This window comes from Beta vulgaris, chromosome 8 (genome assembly GCF_026745355.1).
Source record: "Beta vulgaris subsp. vulgaris cultivar EL10 chromosome 8, EL10.2, whole genome shotgun sequence".
NCBI classification, from domain to species: domain Eukaryota; kingdom Viridiplantae; phylum Streptophyta; class Magnoliopsida; order Caryophyllales; family Amaranthaceae; genus Beta; species Beta vulgaris.
In genome coordinates this window covers 51,918,121-51,939,013 of record NC_079209.1, presented here as the reverse complement: position 1 = coordinate 51,939,013, position 20,893 = coordinate 51,918,121, and the positions used below count along the sequence as shown (strand labels likewise).

The 20,893-nt window shown below is 38.0% G+C and overlaps 1 protein-coding gene across 3 annotated transcripts; it reads left to right on the top strand.

The window, feature by feature from the left end:
• Positions 1-1,338: 1,338 nt before the first annotated feature.
• LOC104901724 (AUGMIN subunit 8) lies at positions 1,339-12,342 on the top strand. 3 transcript variants are annotated; one of them, XM_010689325.4, is made up of 7 exons: positions 1,339-1,691; positions 4,461-5,931; positions 6,101-6,220; positions 7,613-7,729; positions 7,857-7,946; positions 10,211-10,318; positions 11,822-12,342. In XM_010689325.4, the coding sequence occupies exons 2-7, from the start codon at positions 4,609-4,611 to the stop codon at positions 11,906-11,908; spliced, it is 1,845 nt and encodes a 614-aa protein (XP_010687627.2). In that variant the 5' UTR covers positions 1,339-1,691; positions 4,461-4,608; the 3' UTR covers positions 11,909-12,342. The 3 variants fall into 3 exon arrangements, with proteins under 3 accessions (XP_010687627.2, XP_010687626.2, XP_010687625.2); XM_010689324.3 differs by lacking the exon at positions 1,339-1,691 and adding an exon at positions 3,664-4,120; XM_010689323.3 differs by lacking the exon at positions 1,339-1,691 and adding an exon at positions 3,664-4,301.
• The last annotated feature ends 8,551 nt before the right edge of the window (positions 12,343-20,893 follow it).

Genomic DNA, 20,893 nt, shown 5'->3' with positions numbered 1-20,893 from the left:
GAGATTATTCTAAAGGTTTATTAGGGTTTCCTTATGTTATAAAAGGAATCTTTGTGTTCATTATACACACATGCTTAGCCTCTATTATCCTTATAACTCCTTGTCATTATTCTCCGTATTTTCTTCATCATAGTGAAGAAGCTCTTGATTCCCTTCACTTGTAGATGTAGGTCTATTTTGATTGAATCACGTAAATCCTTGTGTTTTCTTTTCTATCTTCTTTATTGTTTTTCTCGTTCTTATTATTTTATTGATTTGTTCCGCATTAATCAAACATTACAACACTCTTTCCTAACAATTTCAAGACTATAATAAAAAAAGAAGTTCGCAGAATTGTCAAAGTCACCTCACCAACAATCATGACTTTACTATAGTACATTAATATGTTGCATCATATACTATCCAATTTAAAACAAGTATGTACACATATTTATTAGTTTTACTTTCTATAATTCTATTATAGATATGGATATATCTTTTACATCTCAATTTAATAAAGAAACATCTCAGGATTTTGGTGTCTCTCCTGAAATACCCAAAACACTTCTACGTAGGGGAGACAATAATGATGCGATGCGAGTCGAGCTCGAATTTGACTAAACTCGACTCGAACTCGAAAACTCATACCCAAATTCGACTCGACTTAAAAACTCGCGAGTTTCAATTTTTCAAACTCTAACTCGAACTCGGAACCTAAACTAGAACTCGAGCTCGAACTCGTTTCAAGCTCGAACTCGAACTCGAACTCGAACTCGAACTCGGTTAAAGATCGAACTCGAACTTTGTTCCAGCTCGAATTCAGTTTCAACTTCCAGCTACCTATATGCATTCTTTGAAGATTTTGTCTGAACAAGAAATACCAAATCTCATCCTTTGATATAGTTTTATTTTTTATAGGAGAAATTCTTCACTTTGTCTTTTGATCATTTTATATACTTTTTTTTTTCATTTTTTTAAAAAGAAAAGTACAAGTATTTTTATAGAAAAAAAAGTGTAAATTTCTTAAAAAAACAAAAAGTATATATATATATATATATATATATATATATTTGCTCGACTCGACTCGTTAACCTGTCGAGTCGAGTTCGAGTTCAAGTCAAGCTTTGACTGAGTCGAGTTCGAGTAGCTCGCGAGCTATCTCAACTCATTACCAACGCTACTTCTATGTAATTAATACTTAAATCGCTTATAAAATTATCGTTATTCTAGTAACAAAATTAATTTGTAAAATAATATTTTCCATCACTTATGTTTTCTATACATCAACTCACATTGCGACATTGCGTGCATGGAGGGGGAGGACTAGTAAATATTGTTAGTCTTGGTGGCGCGAAATTAACGACCAACTCCTAATTCAACGGCCCACTTTCTCTCTCTCTTCAAACTCAAAAATTCCGGTTTTCATTTCCCTTCTGTTTCTTCTTCTTCTCAACTGCTTTTCATCTTTATCAGTTTCTCTTTTTCTCTCTCCTATCCATCACAAATATCATCACTAATTAAAATCACTTCATACAATTCTCAAGCGACACTTTCTGCATTCAATTCAGTGATTCGATCAAAAAAAATCGAAAAGAAAGTGAAGATAAAAAAAAAAAATCTAATTCTTCGTTAATCGCAGAAAATTCCTGCTTAATTTCACTCTTTCGACGAACGATTTTCGCGCAGAATCTCTGATTCGATTGTTTTATTAGGTAATTTTTCATCCAGATTCTTTTAATCTTTGTTAATTAGGTTTTTTTTGATGTTATGCGGATGAAATTTTTTGTCGTTTGATCGAAGTTTTGAGTTTGATTAATTGTTAATTGTAGTTAAATTGGTGTTAATTTATGAAAGAAAGTGGTATGTTGTCTCTGTGTTTTGGCGTCTTTCTATTACCTCAAAATTATGCCAATATCGGTGTTTCATATTCGAGGGACATGAACCTGTCACATACAGACGCCATATTAATTGAATATTGAATAATTTCACGGAGAAAAGGCCAATTTGTAAAACAAAAATGTAATAATTGAGAAATCGTTTTTATTTGGCGCAAAATCTTCCGTATAGTGTGCATTGAATTTCGCTCCAAATTCTGGAAAATCACAAGTCTGAGAAGGTCAATACTTAAATGATTGTTTATTTTCTGTTTTACGCCTGAAATTTTTGTCAGAAATTCTAAAATTTGTGAACCTAAATTAGTATAGGAGTACTAAAAGTATTACTTAATTGCTCTGCAATTTTGTTTTTGTTTCTTGCTTGTTTTTTTAGTGTAATTGCATTAGATTTAGTACTATTTGTAGTATCATATTGTTGAATGTTGATCAATGAAGTATGGAAACCTTTTTTCGCTCTCAAAATCCTAGTAGATTGTGTGTGCTAATGAACCTTAAAATGATAACAACTTGAGATTTCCGGTTTTGAAATCATTTCCATTTTTTAAATTCTAACGGGCAAGGACCAACTGTTTCTGTGCGATATAGATGTTTATTGTTTTCTTTTAAAAAAAATAAGTACAAGTTCTACCAAATTTATTAGATCCATATTTTTGAGACAATTTAGGAAGATACCAATTTTATTAGATTATGCATATTTTTGACACAATTTAGGAATTCGTCTTTCATCTAGTACTCATAAAAGGAGAAGTTAACTTGGTTTGGTAATTTTGGGTTTTGTTTGATAAACTCAATCTATAGTGAATTTTATAGGGATGAACAAAGTTCTCTAATGCACGTGGACCTCCATACATGACTCCTCCCTCCATTTCCCTAAACAGTGAACACATGTTCCCATATATAAATAGTTGAATTTCAGTTTTTTGAACTTTACAGGTTTAATGACAAGCAGAAACAGTTAATGCATGTAATTAATCGCAAAAAAATTACTGGTAATCCCAAAACACCTTGTAAATTGGGAGCTTAGTTGTTTTCATTATAAAACTTTTAAGGAACAAATTGCTATGCTCTTTTTCAATTGTACAAACAAAAGAATAGTGAGAGATTTACCATACCATATACTTCCTCCATTTTTTTTAGTGGCAACGCTACCTTTAATAGTAATCTAGTCCAAGGATAATGTTTTAAATCCCATTAGAGTCAGTTTAAGACTGGGATTTTCTTATTATTTCGTACACTCCTAACTCTCAAGGAATCTTGCTTAAGTAGCTGTCTATCAGTTTAAACCGCAAAATGTTCAAGTCCAGTATGACACTTTTTTCCTACCATGCAAATTGCAATGTAGGAGCATTTTAGAAATGATCATTGTGTCAACAACCATTATTGTTAAATAAGAATTGGGGTTGGCTCAAGTGGTGAGCTTTCCCATCTTCCCTAGCAAGATCTAGGCTTCAATTTCTACCTCAAGCAGGATTTAAGAAGGGAAGGGAGTTGGGGGGTGTCTGGTTTGTAATGGACTTCTGGATAGGACCCTGTGTGAGAACAATCCAAAAGAATTCTTATTGTTAAATTTACCCCCACAAATACAATGAAAGAAAAAAGAAATAGCAAATTTTATCTTTACAATACAGTTGATTGTGACAGATTCAATTAGTTTTTTTTTACTGTAAAGTGTAGGAGGGACTAAGAAATGATTATCTTCCCAAGAGAACTTTTAAACCATGAAGTATTCTCACAAACAAGCTGTAATTGCTGCATTTGGAAGTTTGATTTCATTTTCATTGAATTCCTTTTCATAATTTTGGAGGGAAGGGAGACAGGAACAGGACAGGGTAGATTTGTAAGTTGCAACCAGGAGAGAGAGAAAGAGAGGAGAGAGAGAATCCTAAATAAGGCCAGACTACCCGACCATGGCACTCCCGTGAGAGTGACAAAAGCCATTGCCCCCCTCAAGAGTGGCCACTTAACTCATCAGAAAAGGAAAAAAAAAAAAGAGTAAAAAGGGTTAAGGAAAAACTTGTCTTATCCTACGCACCCTCCTTTGTTATCCTACACCACCACCCTAATTTCAGTGATCAGTTCCTCTTCTTTCTTCCCATTTGTTTATGCCTTATGGTCCCAGGTCCCCCCCAAACCCAAACCCCCCACCTCTTCCCTCCTTACCCCACTTTTTGGACCTCTTTCTCTCTCCTAATTATCCTACGGAGCTCCTTTACCCCTCTAGTTGGGGGGTACCTTCACATATGACCGTTAGTTTACATTTCTGAACTTCTCCATCTTTTTTGCCCTGTAATTTTAAGACCCTTTATGCTTCTGGTTCTTTGATCATCCTCACATGGCATGATCTGTAGCATATTATTTCATTTACTCTTAACTTTCTGTAATAATCAAATTCATTATCAATCAGATCTGGGTTGTTGCTCTAAAGATGTAATCTTTTTGCTAATTTTGTAATTCTGTTTTCCCTTTTTTTATTTCTTTTGTTCCCTTTACTTATTGTTATTAGTTTGCTCTCTTTTTCATCATTTCTATCTGTTAGCATCTGACCCTTTATTTTCTTTTCTTTCTGTGTTTCTGAATTCATGGCAGATTTTGACACCTCAGAAAAAGGATCTTCATTTTGAGCTGTTGGGTCTTTTTCTTTTGATGGGAGCGTGAATGTGGGATATATGAAAGTCTGTGAGTTATGTACATTTGATAAAAAGTTGACCAATGTCGTCTAATCTATGTAGTTTGGATGGATGTATTTGAGGCCCTCCAAGAATTACATAAAGAATCAGCTGTGGATACCACAAGAAGACCACTGGTTCCGGCAGAGAAGAACAATGGATTCACAGCCACACGGCGGTCCCGGACCAGGGAAGTTAGCTCTAGATACAAATCACCAACACCATCAAATATCAATTCACGGCGATGCCCATCACCAAACTTTACAAGAAATGTTAATTCTTCATTACCATCATCCCAATCGGCTCCCAAGAGAGCTTTATCTGCCGAAAGGAGAAGACCGTCAACACCGCCATCACCGTCTGGTTCCTCAACACCGGTCTCAGATACATCGGCAGAGTCACTGTTATCGGCCAAAAAGATGATAAGCAGTAGGTTGCCAGAGGTATTATGGCCTTCCACAATGCGTAGTCTTAGTGTTTCTTTTCAATCTGATAGCATTTCAATACCTGTTAGTAAAAAAAAAGAAAAAGAGAAACCAGTTACACATGCTCTCTCAGATCGCACTTTGAAGCCATCATCCAATGTAGCTCAAAAGCAGGCTGAGACAGCTGCTTCTTTGAGAAAACCAACACCGGAGAGGAAGAGGAGCCCGTTGAGAGGGAAGAATTTATCTCATCAATCTGAGAATTCTAGACCTGTTGATAGTTCACATGCACGGCTGATTGATCAGCATCGGTGGCCGAGTAGAGCAGGTGCCAAATTGTCTTCTAGTAGTATGACAAGAAGTGTGGATCTCACTGATAGAATTGGCAAAGTTTCAAGTTCTTCAATTCCTAGTATTGGGACACCTTCGTTAAGGAGACTGTCAGCTGATGGTATTCCTAGACCTTTACATAAAACTTCTAGTGATGCTTCACAGCAGTCATCATTTGATGATCATATTGGGGGATTGGGGTTGCGGATGAAGTCAGTGGATGATAGTTTACTGAGAATATCTGCAAGGCACAGAGGCAGTGGATTGAGTTCGTCAGAAAAAGCGACATCACCTGCTTGTTCAGTCAGATCTGGGTCATTGCCTGGCTCACGTCTGCCGTCACCAAGTAGGGCCTCCATTTCTAAAGCTACGCCTAGTCCATCCAAAACGAGACCATCCACTCCAATTCAATCTAGAGGGACAAGTCCGTCAAGGATTAGGCCGTCTAGCCCCACCAGACAACCCACCAGTACAACTTCGGTCCTCAGTTTTCTTGCTGATATTAAGAAAGGCAAGAAAAACAACCAACTAGAAGAGGCTCATCAGTTGCGCTTGTTGTATAATAGACATCTGCAATGGAGATTTGCTAATGCTCGAGCAGAGGGTGCTCTATATATTCAGAAACTTACTGTAGAGGTACAATTTTATTCCTTTTGATTTACAAAGCCATCTTATGGTTGTTCTTCTGGTAACAACATTAATTTGCAATTGAGTGTCTTGAAAGTTGAATATACTTTTTCTTTGCCTATTAAAATGTTTTTACGCTTGTATTTCAATGTAGTAAATATATTTTCTGATACTGCAGCAAACACTATATAATGTCTGGGAAACAAATTTGGAACTCTGGGATTCCGTTATAAGGAAACGTGTTGATCTTCAACAGCTGAACCTGGACATAAAGCTTAATACAGTGTTGAGTGAGCAAGTAAGTTCTTAAATCTTAAGATCAGCCTAGCACTCATTTGACTCTGTCTCTATGCAGTACAATTCACTAGTTTTTTACCCCTGCTCATTGCTCTTTTGTTGCTGAGAGAAAATTTGGATGTATCGTACAATTGGCTTATTTACAAAATGCTACACTTACACTAAGCAATTTAGCAATAATTCACCAGTGAACTCGTGAAAGTTGTCGGAGTAACTTAATCTTCAAAACAGAATCTCTGCATCTGGCCCTCCGTCAGCCAAAGTAATGGCCATTAAAAGAAGGTCTAGCTATGCCCAATCCTATCCCTTCTCATTTCGAAATGTCTAGTTGGGAAGGGAGGGAAAGACGGGAAGGGTTGATTTCCGTCCAAATCTTCCATCTTTGAAGTTTATTAAAGAGGGAAGTATAATTGATTCCTCTTGATCGTTTTCCTGCTATTGCTCAACCTAAAATCCAAACAAGGCAAAGTTGATTTTTTTCCTCTCCCCTTTTCTCTAAATTTTATTATCCAAACAAGTTGTACATACCTGGGGGTAGAATGCACGGAGAATCATGAGAATTTGTACATGATTTTTGGTCAAAGGATGGATTTCATATTCTAAGTGGAAGTTAACTAACAGATCCCTCCCCCCCTTCAAACTAACTGGTTTGGTTCAAGCCATAGAATGGAAAGGGAATGAAATCAAGTAAAGGATGGGAATGGTAACAAAAACTGTTGCCTCCATTGGCTATTTGGCTCAAGCCTTGGAATGGAAAGAGAATGGTAACTATTACCACCAAGGAATGGAATTGTTACTCAGAGGGGGAAAAGAAGGTAAAAGATTACGGGAGTCCATTACCGGTACCATCAAGTAATGACAATGGATTGAGGAGAGATTGAACCAAACCAGAAGAAAGCGAGTTGGTAATTGATTCCGTTTCTTGGAGGCCAAAAATGTTGAACCAAACATGTTCTAAGCACCGAGGAGAAAAGCAGGATTTAGGCGATCATTTGTAGTTCTTGGTATATAATCCTAGAGAAACATGGTCTTCTTGCATTGGGTTTCTTTCCTTCTAAGGGTAGATTGTATGCTTGTATATTATTATTGAGATATTTTGATCTGCAAAATGCAAGCACGATATGCATGAATCAGATATTGTAATTTGCTGGAAGCTGTGCGAGGAAGACTAAATGTACTGCACTGTGGAAAGAAACAAAATGTCTGTTGATAGTTGGCATGAGTAAGTTCAACAGCAGTGATAGGATTCTGACCTGGCCTTGTAGATTTATAAACCGCATTAGTTTCCTTAAATATAGAGGATAATATCTTATTGTAAATTTCTGTTTTTGTTTGGTTCACAATGATGCCTTTCCCCTCCTTTAATTCATTTATTACAACAATTTATTTTCAGATGGCATACCTAGAAGATTGGGCTTTACTTGAGAGAGACCATGCTACTTCTTTGAATGGAGCAATTAAAGATCTTGAGGCTTGCACTCTTCGGCTTCCAGTTACTGGAGGGGCAAAAGTACGGCAGCTTTTACAACTTTCTGGTTTTTGGATTAACAATACAAAACCAATCCCCCCTTTCATTTCGTGTCATATTTTTTTGGAGGAGTTCTTTCGGAGGAATTAATAATTTTGTATTTTTGCAGGCTGATATTGATTCTTTGAAGGCTGCAGTCAGCTCTGCTGTTGATGTGATGCAGGCGATGGGTTCCTCCGTCTGTTCTGTGCTATCAAAGGTGAGATGAAGGCTGCTTTTTGTTTCTTGTCCTGATTAATGCATAGAGTTATTGGACAAAGGAGGCTAGGAGTGAATATGTAGGATGATGATAATTTGGTTTAATTCTTGTTGCCATATCATTGAAAATTAATTGACGTAGTAATGCTTAAGTATTTCTTTTTTAATGTAACGCAGCAGAATGTGAGATGTGAATCTCGCATAAATTTATATAATCCTTTTGTAGATAGGGCCAGGCAAACTTGCTTCTTTGCTCTCATGTTGTTTCTGGTTTTAACTTTTTAGGCCTTGTTTGTTTGTGGGTATGTCAGCATGGTTACTAAGTTCTTAGGCAGAAGAGAAAGTTATAATTTTCGTTTTAGTAAGCTCCATAGAGCTTGGTAACAGAGTTGTACTCCCCATGTTCAGCTTTTACACGAATGACCTTTTGCTCAATAAATCAATGTTTCCCAGACGGTTTTTTCACCAAGTACCCCCGAGTTTTCAAAAAATTCACGTGGTACCCTCCATGTTTTCAAAATTTACCAAGTACCCCTAAGTTTCAAACTAATACACGGGGTACCCTTAAATGCCCTTAATGACTAATGGCATTAACCCCCTAATGCTAACCCTAATCCTAAGCCTTAGCCTAACCCTAATCCTAAACCCTAAACCTAACCCTAACCACCCCTCTCCCACACTCCCACCACCTCTGCAGCCTCCCCCACTTCCACCCCCCTCCTTCCCCCACCCCCCGCAAGCCCTCTTCCTCTACCCCGTCCCCACCCCCACTCTCGTCGATTTCCCCACCCCTTCCCCACCATCTTTCTCGACAGCGACGGGGTGCGGGAAATCTGGGGAGCAACGAAAATCGACGGGGTGGGGGAAACCTGGGCAGCGACGGGGTGGGAGAAATCTGGGGAGCAACGAAAATCGACAGGGTGGGGAAAATCTGGGCAGCGACGGGGTGGGGGAAATCAAAGGGGTGGGGGAAATCTGGGGAGCAACGAAAAGCGACGGCGGTGGCAGGGGAGGGGCTGTGACGGTCGAGCGGCGGTGGAGGGGATGGGGAGGGGGAGGGGCTGCGATGGTCGAGCGGCGGTGGAGGGGTAGGGGTGGAGGAGGCTATAGGGGTGGTGGGAGGGTGGGGGGTGTGGGGGAGGAGGCAGGGGGGGGATGGGGAGGGGGTGGTTAGGGTTAGGGTTAAGTTTAGGGTTAGGATTAGATGTTAATTAGGGTTAATGACTAACGGCGGTTAACGTTGTTAGTCATTAAGGACATTTAAGGGTACCCCGTGTATTAGTTTGAAACTTAGGGGTACTTAGTGAGTTTTGAAAATATGGAGGGTACCAGGTGAATTTTTTGAAAACTCGGGGGTACTTGGTGAAAACAAGTTTGTGGGTGAGAACTTGTGACCTTTACCCCCAGCCATTAAAGTTGGTGTTGAAGGAATTGCATGTATCGAAATTCAAGAAGGATTGAATCTGATAATTCTCATGAAACTTAACTTCCATGGATTTACTACTCAAGGAAGTTGTACTTCTTGAATTAAATAATGGTTAATGGAAGCTCCAGCTTCTTGGTCTCATTAAGTACTACTATAGAAGTATAAGTTTGTGGGTGAGAACTTGTGACCTTTACCCCCAGCCGTTAAAGTTGGAATTTCTGAGTGAGTAATGGATTGTCACTCTCTTCAGTCTTCATATTGACTAGGCGTCAAATTCATTCTTCATCAAGGCTTGACTTTCTTTCAACATACTGCATTTTGATCTGACAAGTATTATAGATGAGTTTTATTACTTTTAAGTCTATAAAGAATATACTGATAAACCTTTCACCCTTTAACTGTCCATCAGTTATCCATTTTTCCCATTATAATCCAATACCTCAAAAGAAAAAGTCCAATACTCCAATTGATTTTTGAAGTCTGATAATGAATTGCAAGTATTACTTCGGAAAGCTTGATGATGAATTGTATTGTAAAATCATGAATGTATCGTATGCTAAGCAAAAAACTATCAAATGGGATATCTAACGTGCTGTAGATAAGATAATCCTGATAATGTACTACTTCATTTTGAATTTTATGGATGTCACCGGCGCAGAGTTGTCATTCTCAATTTTACCAAATTATATTCATGTATATCCCGTTGTTTCATTGCTTAAGCATTTCATGAGAACTTGAAGAGTCCTAAGCCTGGTCCTATCTACTTCTTGCTCGAATGTAACTTGGCCATGCCTGCTCTTGTAATGCTGACTTGCTACTTTGCTTCTCATACAATGTAGGTTGAAGGAATTAATGGCTTGGTTTCTGAGCTCTCTGAATTGGCAGGACAGGGGAGGGCCTTGCTTAATGAGAGTGAGGCTCTGTTGGCTTCTACATCAGCCATGCAGGTTAGAACATCACAAAATAATGATACTCTTTTGTTGATTATTTGCAACATCTTAATGATCATACTTATTGTACATTCATGATTTATTGCAAATATGAAAATTGTTACATGATGCATGTATATTTAGCTGAACTAGCTTAACTTGCAAGATTTGTTGGATTCCCAGATAATTTCTCTACTTGGTATGATTACCTCAACTCTTATCACTTCTAAGTTGATCCTCTTGTGTTGGTTGTTGACTTCTAGGTTATTAAGCATTTCACTGTGAGTGTGGAGAATTTTTTCTAGAAACTTTGTTCAGTGGGTCCTCCAGTTTCTATGAGGTGCTGTGGTTCAGTGGTGGCTTTTCTTTTTTATTAGTGCCTCCTACTAATAGGATCTTTGGCAATAATTTGAACAATTGTATGGTCATTTTAGGAATTAATCTGTCCGAGAAACAGACAACCATCAACATACCTGACTTTTAATTTTAAGGACCGATAATCCAAATGATCCACATCCAACCATCTAAGAAACTTGGATGGTGTTCTTTGACGTCTAGGTCTTGGATATTCTGTATCAAGACTATTAAGAACCAAGACTATTTCCCTGTAGTATGTTTAGATAGTATAGTTGCATAATGCATCTGGCTGAAAATGCTTTAACCAAGATGAACATCTCTGTTTTTTTTTTTGAGAAACAAGACAAAGGTCTCCTTTGGTAATCGCAGATAATTGGTGATAATGATAATGAGTTTACATGTAAGTTCACAAGAATACTCCCGTGCTGAAGCCTGTGGCGATGCAATTCTATCCCTAAGTATCCCCTGAAGTTTGCGTTAGTCCTCGTAAATTACCATATGCCATTCATTACCATTTTGGAAGTAGTTTTGAGATTTATAACTATTACCAAAAACATTGCCATGAGAGAACAAATAAATTCATCATCATTACTGCTATTTAATCTGGTCGCACGTGTCGTGCCAAACAAGGCAGTATAATATACTAGAAGGACGTCTGCGTTTGGCTAGTTGGATGTTGGCCTAATCAGGCAATTAAGGCTATATAGAACATTTTCCCCGGTTAATTAAATCCATCCTTAGCATGCAATTGTATATTAGTTACTGTAACAATCTATAAAGTACAAGCCATCTATCGCCAAGATCTTCTCGGTGTATACATGTACACACTTATTTTTTCTATATACAAATCAAGGTGGCTGCTGGCTGTAAAATGCATATTTTAGAGGAGGTGGAGTTTGATCATCAAAACCACCGAAAGAACCTTAAAAAAGGGGCATTAACTCACACTTCCCCATTCTTCAGTAGCTTTGATGATGAAGGTGGCTACAGGCTAGTCTTTGTTGCAACTTTTGCATCATGTATTCATGCTAATCATGCTTATTGCACCATTAGCCTCCGTTAATCGTACTTTTGTTCGCTTTTACGACTTTTTATTAATCTTCCTTTCCTTTTTCAATGATGCACTTGTGCCTAAACCTTAATTTTACTGCTCTTAAATTTCAGGTCAAAGAATACAGTTTGAGGACACAGCTAATACAATCACAAGAAGATTCAAAGAAGACAAGGCAGCCGTTATTATGGGCAACCTAAACTCCTTTTGGTCATACTACTGGATGCTGAAGCTAACAGTTTTTTTTTTTTCCCACTTTGCCATTTCTTAGGTCTTCAAAGAAATGTAAATTAGTTATTTATTAGTTCTCTTCTTTTCTTCCCCCTCATTCCCATTTTAGGCTTTTTCTCTTCATTAGGTCTTTTTTTTTTCTTTTTGTCTTATTTATCTAGTGGGAATATTTTTTTTTTCTTTCGAAAATGAGTTCTTGAGCTCACTTTTCTCCCTGCATGTAATTTTTGTATCACTCAAAAGGAAAGAAAATTGTTGAGAAAAAAAAATTTACAAGTAGTTTAAGATGAAAAGAATATAGAAAAGTACATGCATAGGGTGTTTCCCAACGCAGGAGAAATGGAGCATATTCTTCTAAAGATAAAGTGTATATATGTTACTAATAATATTCTGTTTTGAATTCTGTCTTTTATTTATACTTCCTCTGTTTCTAAATAAGTGCAACATTTCTTGTTTTCACGTTTGCCAATGCATTATTTTAATCATTAATATCTTCAATTATCAATAAGTAAAAATTATAAAAAGTTGATATAAAAAAATTCACATTCAGACGAATCTAACAAGATCCCACATGACTATGTTTTTCCTAAAATGTAAATCACCAAAGCTAATTAAAGTTCAAACTGTGAATAGTAAACACTATGCAAATGTTGCACTTATTTAGAAACGGAGGAAGTACTAGTTATTGCATTTCGCGTAATACTCCAAAACATTGTACTCCCTCCGTCCCAAAATATAGTTCTCATTTCATTTTGCACAGTCTCCAAGATGTACCTTTGACCTACAATATCTTCTATTTCTTATTAGTAAAAAAATATAAAAAGTTGATATTACGAATTTATACATTGAGACGAATCTAACAAGACCCCTCATGAATATGTTTTTTTAATACATTAGTAAGAATATTTGGTCAAAAATTTTAAAATTTCACTCTTAAAATAGAAATGGGAACTATATTTTGGGACGGAGGGAGTAATAAATATCTGAAATCACCATGAACATGGAAGTCAATATCCAATTATTAAAAAATATATTTCTAGGGTTCTCATATATTTGCATAGAACAACATTATTGAAGTCATAATTCACATAAAAATAAAACTAGAGAGGAGCATAAGCATTTAAATCGCTAGAGAAGGAGTTAAGAACTTTGAACACAGTAGAGGACGAGGGAGAAAAGAGAGCATTCATCATACATCAAGTATTTTTTTTGCTTATTTAATGTTCTTTCTATTGTGCAAATTTTGCTCATTTGGAGGTTTTAAATTAGTAACGGGCAAAAAAAAAAGTCTTGGAATACCATGCTCACGATACGTCTAGGCGTGTAATAAAATTGAACTATGTGAAAGAAATTAACCAATCCATGAATCAACGAGAATGATGGAGTGAAATGGTTGTGTCGCCATTTTATGTGCAAATAATGATTAAAGGCATAGTTTTAGTATTAACTAGTTATTAGGCCCGGGCTATATCCCGGGTAAGAAAAAATTTCATTTATTAATATAACACTTTATGATAATAACACTAAATACAACTTAGTCTAGTGGTTAGGATTTTAGTATATGTCCCCTCAAAAAAAAAAAAAGATTTTAGTATATGTACTTGAGGTCTTGGGATCAAATCCTATACTATGCAAGTTCTAAATTTTTTAAATGTATATGGATTACATGAACTAAAACTCCCTAGGGAGAACGCCACGTGGCACATAGACGTTCTTTCGCACGCCTTTTAATATATTTGTATAGATTAGAATTTTGGCCCGGACGATGCCTTGGGTTAATTACAATAAATAAATATGTTATTATTCTTAAATTTCATAATTCATTTTGCTACTTTGCATATATTTTGTCCGCTAAGAAATTGAAATATTTTGTCCATTAATAAATTGAAAAGTTTACGTCATGACGTGATAAGTAAAAAAATCTGAAAGTTTAAGTTTGAAAATAATAGCTTAAAAGGAATTGTGATAAGAGAATATGACATCAATAGTCTCTTGTTAGTTACGTTAAGAGTGTTAGAGATGTATATACTTGTTTAAGTCTTTTTAGTCAAGTATATTTATTATAAGACTTAATTAAACATGATTTATTTCAAACATTAGACAACAAAAGTCGTAGTAATATTGATGGTTAAACTCTTACTTGTCATTTCAAAGTTCATGTGTTCGAGACCTTGCAAATACATAATTTTTTTTTATAAATTGGGTACACATGGACATAAGACATTTATATTAGAAGTTTGAGTGGAGTGTGACATGACACATAGATAGGGGTGCTAATCAAGCGAGTCGATCGAGAGTAGGGCTATGCTTGACTCGACTCAGAAACTTGAAAACCCTGCTCGATTCCACTCGAAAACTCGTTAAGCTTGCCAAATTCTTGTTTGACTAGTGCTTGTTAATTTTATATGCAGCCTGACTCGAAACTCGACTCAACTCGAGCTCGATTAGCTCGACTCGACTACTCGAATTTTTTTTTTTTATAATTTGTTATTTCTTTTGAACTCATATTACTAGTTTATGAAGTATGATCATGGATGCATGGAGCATGAGGTAAATGTTAATTGGGCATGGTAACTTGACCTTATTTCTCAATTTTTTTAAAAAAACTTCTATACTAAATAAAATAAATTCTTAGAAAATATATATAAGAAAAATTATCAAGTTGCTTGCTAGTGCTTGTTAAGGTTTCGAGCCCAGTCGAGTTTGAGCCAAGCCAATTAGAGTCGAGTTTTGATCGAACATTGACCGAATCGAGCTCAAGTTGCTCGTGAGCTGCTCGACTGGATTAGTACCCCTATACATAGACTTGCTTAAACACGACTTTTAATATATTTGTATAGATGTAATGGAGTTAAAGTGAAAACTGGTCGTTAACTCAAACTTTAGGTCCTTGTATAGATGTAATGGAGTTAAGGTGATTGAGGAGGGTGATTGTTTCTGTTGGAGTTAAGGCTTGGAAAAGCCTTGGCTCATTTTCTTGTTTGTCCCACATTGCTTGTGGGAGGGAATTTCTTCATGTTTATATACTTCCTCCCTCCTTCCATCTATTGAGTTGTGACTAGAGATGCTTTTGTGGTTGGATGATATGTTTGGTTTGGGCTTGCTATCACACACGCGCCGCCGCCGCCCGCCCGGACCGGGCCAGGGCATGGGCCATGGGCTTTGGGCTTTGGGGAATAAAACTTAACTTAACTAAAGTTTTGGACCCGGGAGCTATGCGTGTGTGGCTGTTGGAATTCTGTAACGTTTTGACCGTTACATATTCATGGCAATCCCTAATTATCCGCCCAATTAATTCTGTCTTGATTGTTGCCCGTTTTTGGCCTGATTTTTCCCTATAAAATCAGTGCCTTCTGTTCAGTCAAGAACACACAAAAACAAACACTCTTCTCTCTTCTCTTCTCTTCTCTCTTCCTGGGTTTTCGTGCTATTCTCTAAAGCTCAGTTTGCTAGTGGTGGCATTCTTAGCTACTGTGTAAACCTTGGGGAGCATTCCGGCCAAGATCGATAACCACCATTGTCGGGCCGTAATTGCTTTCAAGTCAGTGATCTCCTATCACGGCACAGTTTATGAAAGCTCAATTTCTGCCTTTGCGAATCTTTTATTCCAACAATTTGAAAGCAATTACTAATATTTGCAATGGCAGAAAGTTCAACCAAATCAATGGCTCACCTGTCCAAACTTGAGTCCCTTGATGGAAATAACTACAAACGCTGGGCTCAAAAACTTCTTATGTTTTTCGAGCAACTGGATATTGACTATGTCCTGTTCAATGACTGTCCCACTGCCATTACGGCTTCTGCTGATTCATCTTCTCCTTCTGCTGCTGTCATTAAGCAGAATGAGGATAAAATTCTGAAATATGAAAAAGATAATAAAACAGTTCGTTTCCATCTCCTTAATCTGATGACTAATAATTTGTTTGATTTGTTTATGGTTCATAAGTCATCTAAACTGATTTGGGAGGCCCTTGAGAAAAAATATGGGGCTGATGATGCTGGGAAACAGAAATACGTTGTAGGAAAGTGGCTGGCTTTCCAAATGGTTGATGACAAACCTGTCATGGACCAAGTTCATGTCTATGAGAATCTGTGTGCTGATGTTTTAAATGAGGACATGAAAATTTGTGAGGTTTTTCCAGGCCAATGTTCTGCTGGAAAAGTTTCCTCCTTCCTGGAGGGAGTTCCGTAACAATCTGAAACATAGGAAAGAGTTCCTGTCTCTTCAGGATCTAATCAGTCATATGAGGATCGAAGAGGCCAACCGAATCAAGGATAATCAGGACTCGGTTCTTGTCAATGTTACCAAAGCCAATCTGGTGGAATCTGCTGCTGCGCCAGGTTCTGACAAGTTCAAGGGTAAGGGAAGAAGGTGTTCAACAAGGGTAAGAAGCAAGGAAAAGTGAACAAACCAAGTGGTAAGATTCAAAAGAAGACTTTTGTATGCTATGTGTGTGGAAAGCCTGATCATAAGGCTTACCAATGCCTCAACGCCAAGGTTCTGTCCAAAAAGAAACTCCTCAAGCTAACCTTGCTGTTTCGGATGATGTTATTGCTGCTGTGGTTGTTGAAGCAAATCTGGTCGAAAATCGTTCTGACTGGATTCTGGACACCGGGGCTTCAAGGCATTTCTGTTCGAACAAGGAGCTGCTCCATGACTTCCAGGATGCAACAGAAGGTGAGTGCGTCTACATGGGGAACGCAGCAACTGCTGGAGTGCTTGGACATGGAAAGGTCACTCTAAAACTTACCTCTGGAAAAACCCTCTCCCTTTCAAATGTCTTGTATGTTCCTACTATGCGTCGTAACCTAGTGTCTGGTGCCTTGTTAAACAAAGCTGGTTTGAAAATTGTTTTTGAGGCTGACAAGGTTGTAATGACTCGTGGTGGGGAATTTGTGGGGAAAGGGTATCTGAGTGGGGGTTTGTTTATTTTAAATGTTGCTTCTTCTGTATCTGCTATTAATAAAACTGTTTGTGGTTCTGCTTATATTGCTGAGTCTTTAAATTTATGGCATGGTAGATTAGGACATGTGAATGTTGCTTCTATTAAGAGACTAAGGACCTTAGAATTGATTCCTAATCTGTCCTCAACCGAGTTTTCTAAGTGTCCTTTTGTGTTGAAGCAAAATTTACCAAGAAACCTTGCAAAACCGTGACTCAAAGGACCACCCAACTTCTAGAATTGGTTCATACAGACTTAGCTGACTTTCAGAACACTAGAAGTAGAGGAGGAAAATTCTGGTATATTTCCTTTGTTGATGATTACTCGAGGTTCACTAAGTTATACCTTCTTAAGACCAAAAGTGAGGCAGGGGAAGTTTTTTGAAGTATAAGGCCGAGGTAGAAAACCAACTTGATAGGAAAATCAAGAGGGTTAGGTCTGATAGGGGTAGAGAATATGAGAACTTCTCTTGGAATGACCATTGTGAGAAATTGGGAATCATTCATGAACTTAGTGCTCCTTATGTACCCCAACAAAATGGTATAGCTGAAAGGAAAAATAGGTCCTTGAAAAATATGATGAATGCTATGCTTGTAAGTTCTGGGTTGCCTGATGAAAGTGGGGGGAAGCGTTTCTTTCAGCTTGTCATGTTCTTAACCGAGTTCCTCACAAAAAGTTAGATAAGACCCCTTATGAGCTATGGAAGGGTTATCCTCCAAACTTGAGTTTCCTAAGAGTGTGGGGGTGTCTAGCCAAAGTTGGGCTTCCTGACTAAAAAGTCAAACATAGGACCTAAGACTTTTGATGCTGTATTCATTGGTTATGCTCATGCTGCATATAGATTCATGTCTTTGAGTGATAGGTCTATCTGTGAGTACAGAGATGCTGAGTTTTTTGAACATGTTTTTCCTTTGAAAAAAGGTGATGTTGCATCTGTGCCTTCTTGTTCTCCTGCTGTTGATTTATCTACTTGTTCTACGCATGATGTTGTTCTACCTACTAGTGATATTCCTGTGATTTGACTTTGAGTAGTAGTTCAGTTGACATGCATGCTAGTAGTTCTTCTGTCGTAGATGAGCCTAGGAGAAGTAAGAGACCTGAGTAGCAAAAGACTTCGGTTCGATTTTGTTACTGCTTTTCTATCTGAAAGTTCTTGTGTTGACTTGTTGAGTGATGAACTAGTTTATGCTTTCATGATAGAAGAGGACCCAAAGACCTTTGATGAGGCAATGAGATCTGTGGATGCCAGTTTTTGGAAAGAGGCCATTAAGAGCGAGTTAGATTCCATAGTGTCTAACTCTACTTGGGAGTTGACTGACTTACCTAAGGGATCAAAGACCATAGATAGTAAATGGATCTTTAAAAAAAGTTGAGACCTGATGGAACTATTGAGAGGTTTAAAGCTAGGCTTGTCATCAGGGGCTTACTCAGAGGAAAGGACTAGATTACTTTGACACTTATTCCTGTGACTAAGATAGCCACTATTAGGACCCTGCTTGCTCTTGCTGCTATTCATGACTTAGTTATACATCAGATGGATGTTAAGACTGCTTTCCTGAATGGTGACTTAGAGGAGGAGATTTACATGTCTCAACCTGAGGGTTTCGTGGTGTTAGGTCAAGAAGATAAAGTGTGCAAATTGAGGAAGTCCTTATATGGTCTCAAACAAGCACCAAAACAATGGTATGAAAAATTTGATAGTACTGTGGTGTCAAATGGTTTCATTGTAAACAACTCTGATTCTTGTGTTTATTCAAAATTGATAGGATCAGATTGTGTGATTATATGTCTTTATGTGGATGACATGCTGATTTTTGGTAACAACTTAAAGGTGGTTAATGATACTAAACTTTTCTGTCTTCAAAATTTGAGATGAAAGATTTGGGGAAGCTGATGTGATTTTAGGAGTCAGACTTAAGAGAGTCTCCGGTCGCATTTCCCTTAGCCAGTCTCATTATGTGGAAAAGGTGCTTAAAAAGTTTAATTCCTTTGATGTTGTTCCAGTGAGTTCTCCCTATGATTCTAGTATTCATTTGACCAAGAACTTAGGTGAAAGTGTCTCTCAAAGTGAATATGCGAAAATCATAGGTAGTTTGATGTACCTCATGAACTGTACTCGACCTGACATAGCTTATGCAGTGAGTAGACTTAGTAGATATACACATAACCCTAGTAATGAACACTGGAGTGCTCTTCATCGTCTTCTCAGATACCTAAAAGGAACTGTTGATTTTTGTTTGCACTATTCTAAATTTCCTGCTGTTCTTGAAGGATTTTGTGATGCAAACTGGGTATCTGGTAATGATGAGATTAGTTCAACTAGTGGCTATGTGTTTACCCTTGGTGGTGGTGCTATATCGTGGAAGTCTTCGAAACAGACTTGTATAGCACGTTCCACCATGGAGTCTGAGTTCATTGCCCTCGAGTTGGCAGGGCAAGAAGCTGAATGGTTGAGAAACTTGTGTCTGATGTTCCTTTAGGGGGAGGACAGGGTGCACCTGTCTCTCTTCACTGTGATTCTCAAGCAGCCATTGGTGTTGCTAAGAACAGTGTCTACAATGGTAAGAAGAGACACATACGGATCAGACATGGAGTCGTCAAACAACTCCTGAAAAATGGGGTGATTTCTTTGGACTATGTGAGGTCCGAAAGAAATCTTGCGACCCCTTTACTAAGGGGTTATCTAGGAGAGTTGTCCTAGAGTCGTCGAGGGGGATGGGGCTAAAGCCCATTAGTTGAGATCTTATGGTGGATACCCGTTTGTGGTCAAACGAAGCCATGAAATTTTAACTTGCACTACATTTCCCATCCCTATGACACATGGTAGTGCTTTTATCCATAGCCTATTGGTGGTGCTTCTGAGACGCACTTGATGGATATACATTGAGAGGTTGAGCATTTTGCTCTTAATAGTTCCATATCCCTCCGGGGTGGTGTTATTGAGAAACACTTGATGGACTACCTACGTAAGTGTGGAGGTTAAGCCGCCTTCTATGAAAGACTGGGCTGTCTTTCTAGAGCACTTATTAGACCCAAGGTATGCGCATGGCTATAAAGCGCTTGTGATGTATCGCGGAGATTGCACGATCTTAAGGTAGGTATGTGTTGTGGGGGTGAGTTCAAGAGTAATTCACTCACTAGATAGTAAGTTGTTGCCTCATTTCACTATGCATCAATTCAAATCGAAAGATATTGGTGCTTAAGTACTTTCCTTTCCTTACCCAGGAATTTCTTTTGCTTTTCTGAGCCTTTGGGGGATTGTTGGAGTTAAGGCTTGGAAAAGCCTTGGCTCATTTTCTTGTTTGTCCCACATTGCTTGTGGGAGGGAATTTCTTCATGTTTATATACTTCCTCCCTCCTTCCATCTATTGAGTTGTGACTAGAGATGCTTTTGTGGTTGGATGATATGTTTGGTTTGGGCTTGCTATCACACACGCGCGCGCCGCCCGCCCGGACCGGGCCAGGGCCATGGGCCATGGGCTTTGGGCTTTGGGGAATAAACTTAACTTAACTAAAGTTTTGGACCCGGGAGCTATGCGTGTGTGGCTGTTGGAATTCTGTAACGTTTTGACCGTTACATATTCATGGCAATCCCTAATTATCCGCCCAATTAATTCTGTCTTGATTGTTGCCCGTTTTTGGCCTGATTTTTCCCTATAAAATCAGTGCCTTATGTTCAGTCAGAGATACACAAAACAAACACTCTTCTCTCTTCTCTTCTCTTCTCTCTTCCTGGGTTTTCGTGCTATTTTCTAAAGCTCAGTTTGCTAGTGGTGGCATTCTTAGCTACTGTAAACCTTGGGGAGCATTCCGGCCAAGATCGATAACCACCATTGTCGGGCCGTAATTGCTTTCAAGTCAGTGATCTCCTATCACGGCACAGTTTATGAAAGCTTAATTTCTGCCTTTGCGAATCTTTTATTCCAACAGTTTCAATTTTAGTTTAAGTAGAAGAGGAATTTAATGGTGGATGGATTGTACAAAATGTCATATAGATATATGAGAGAGAGC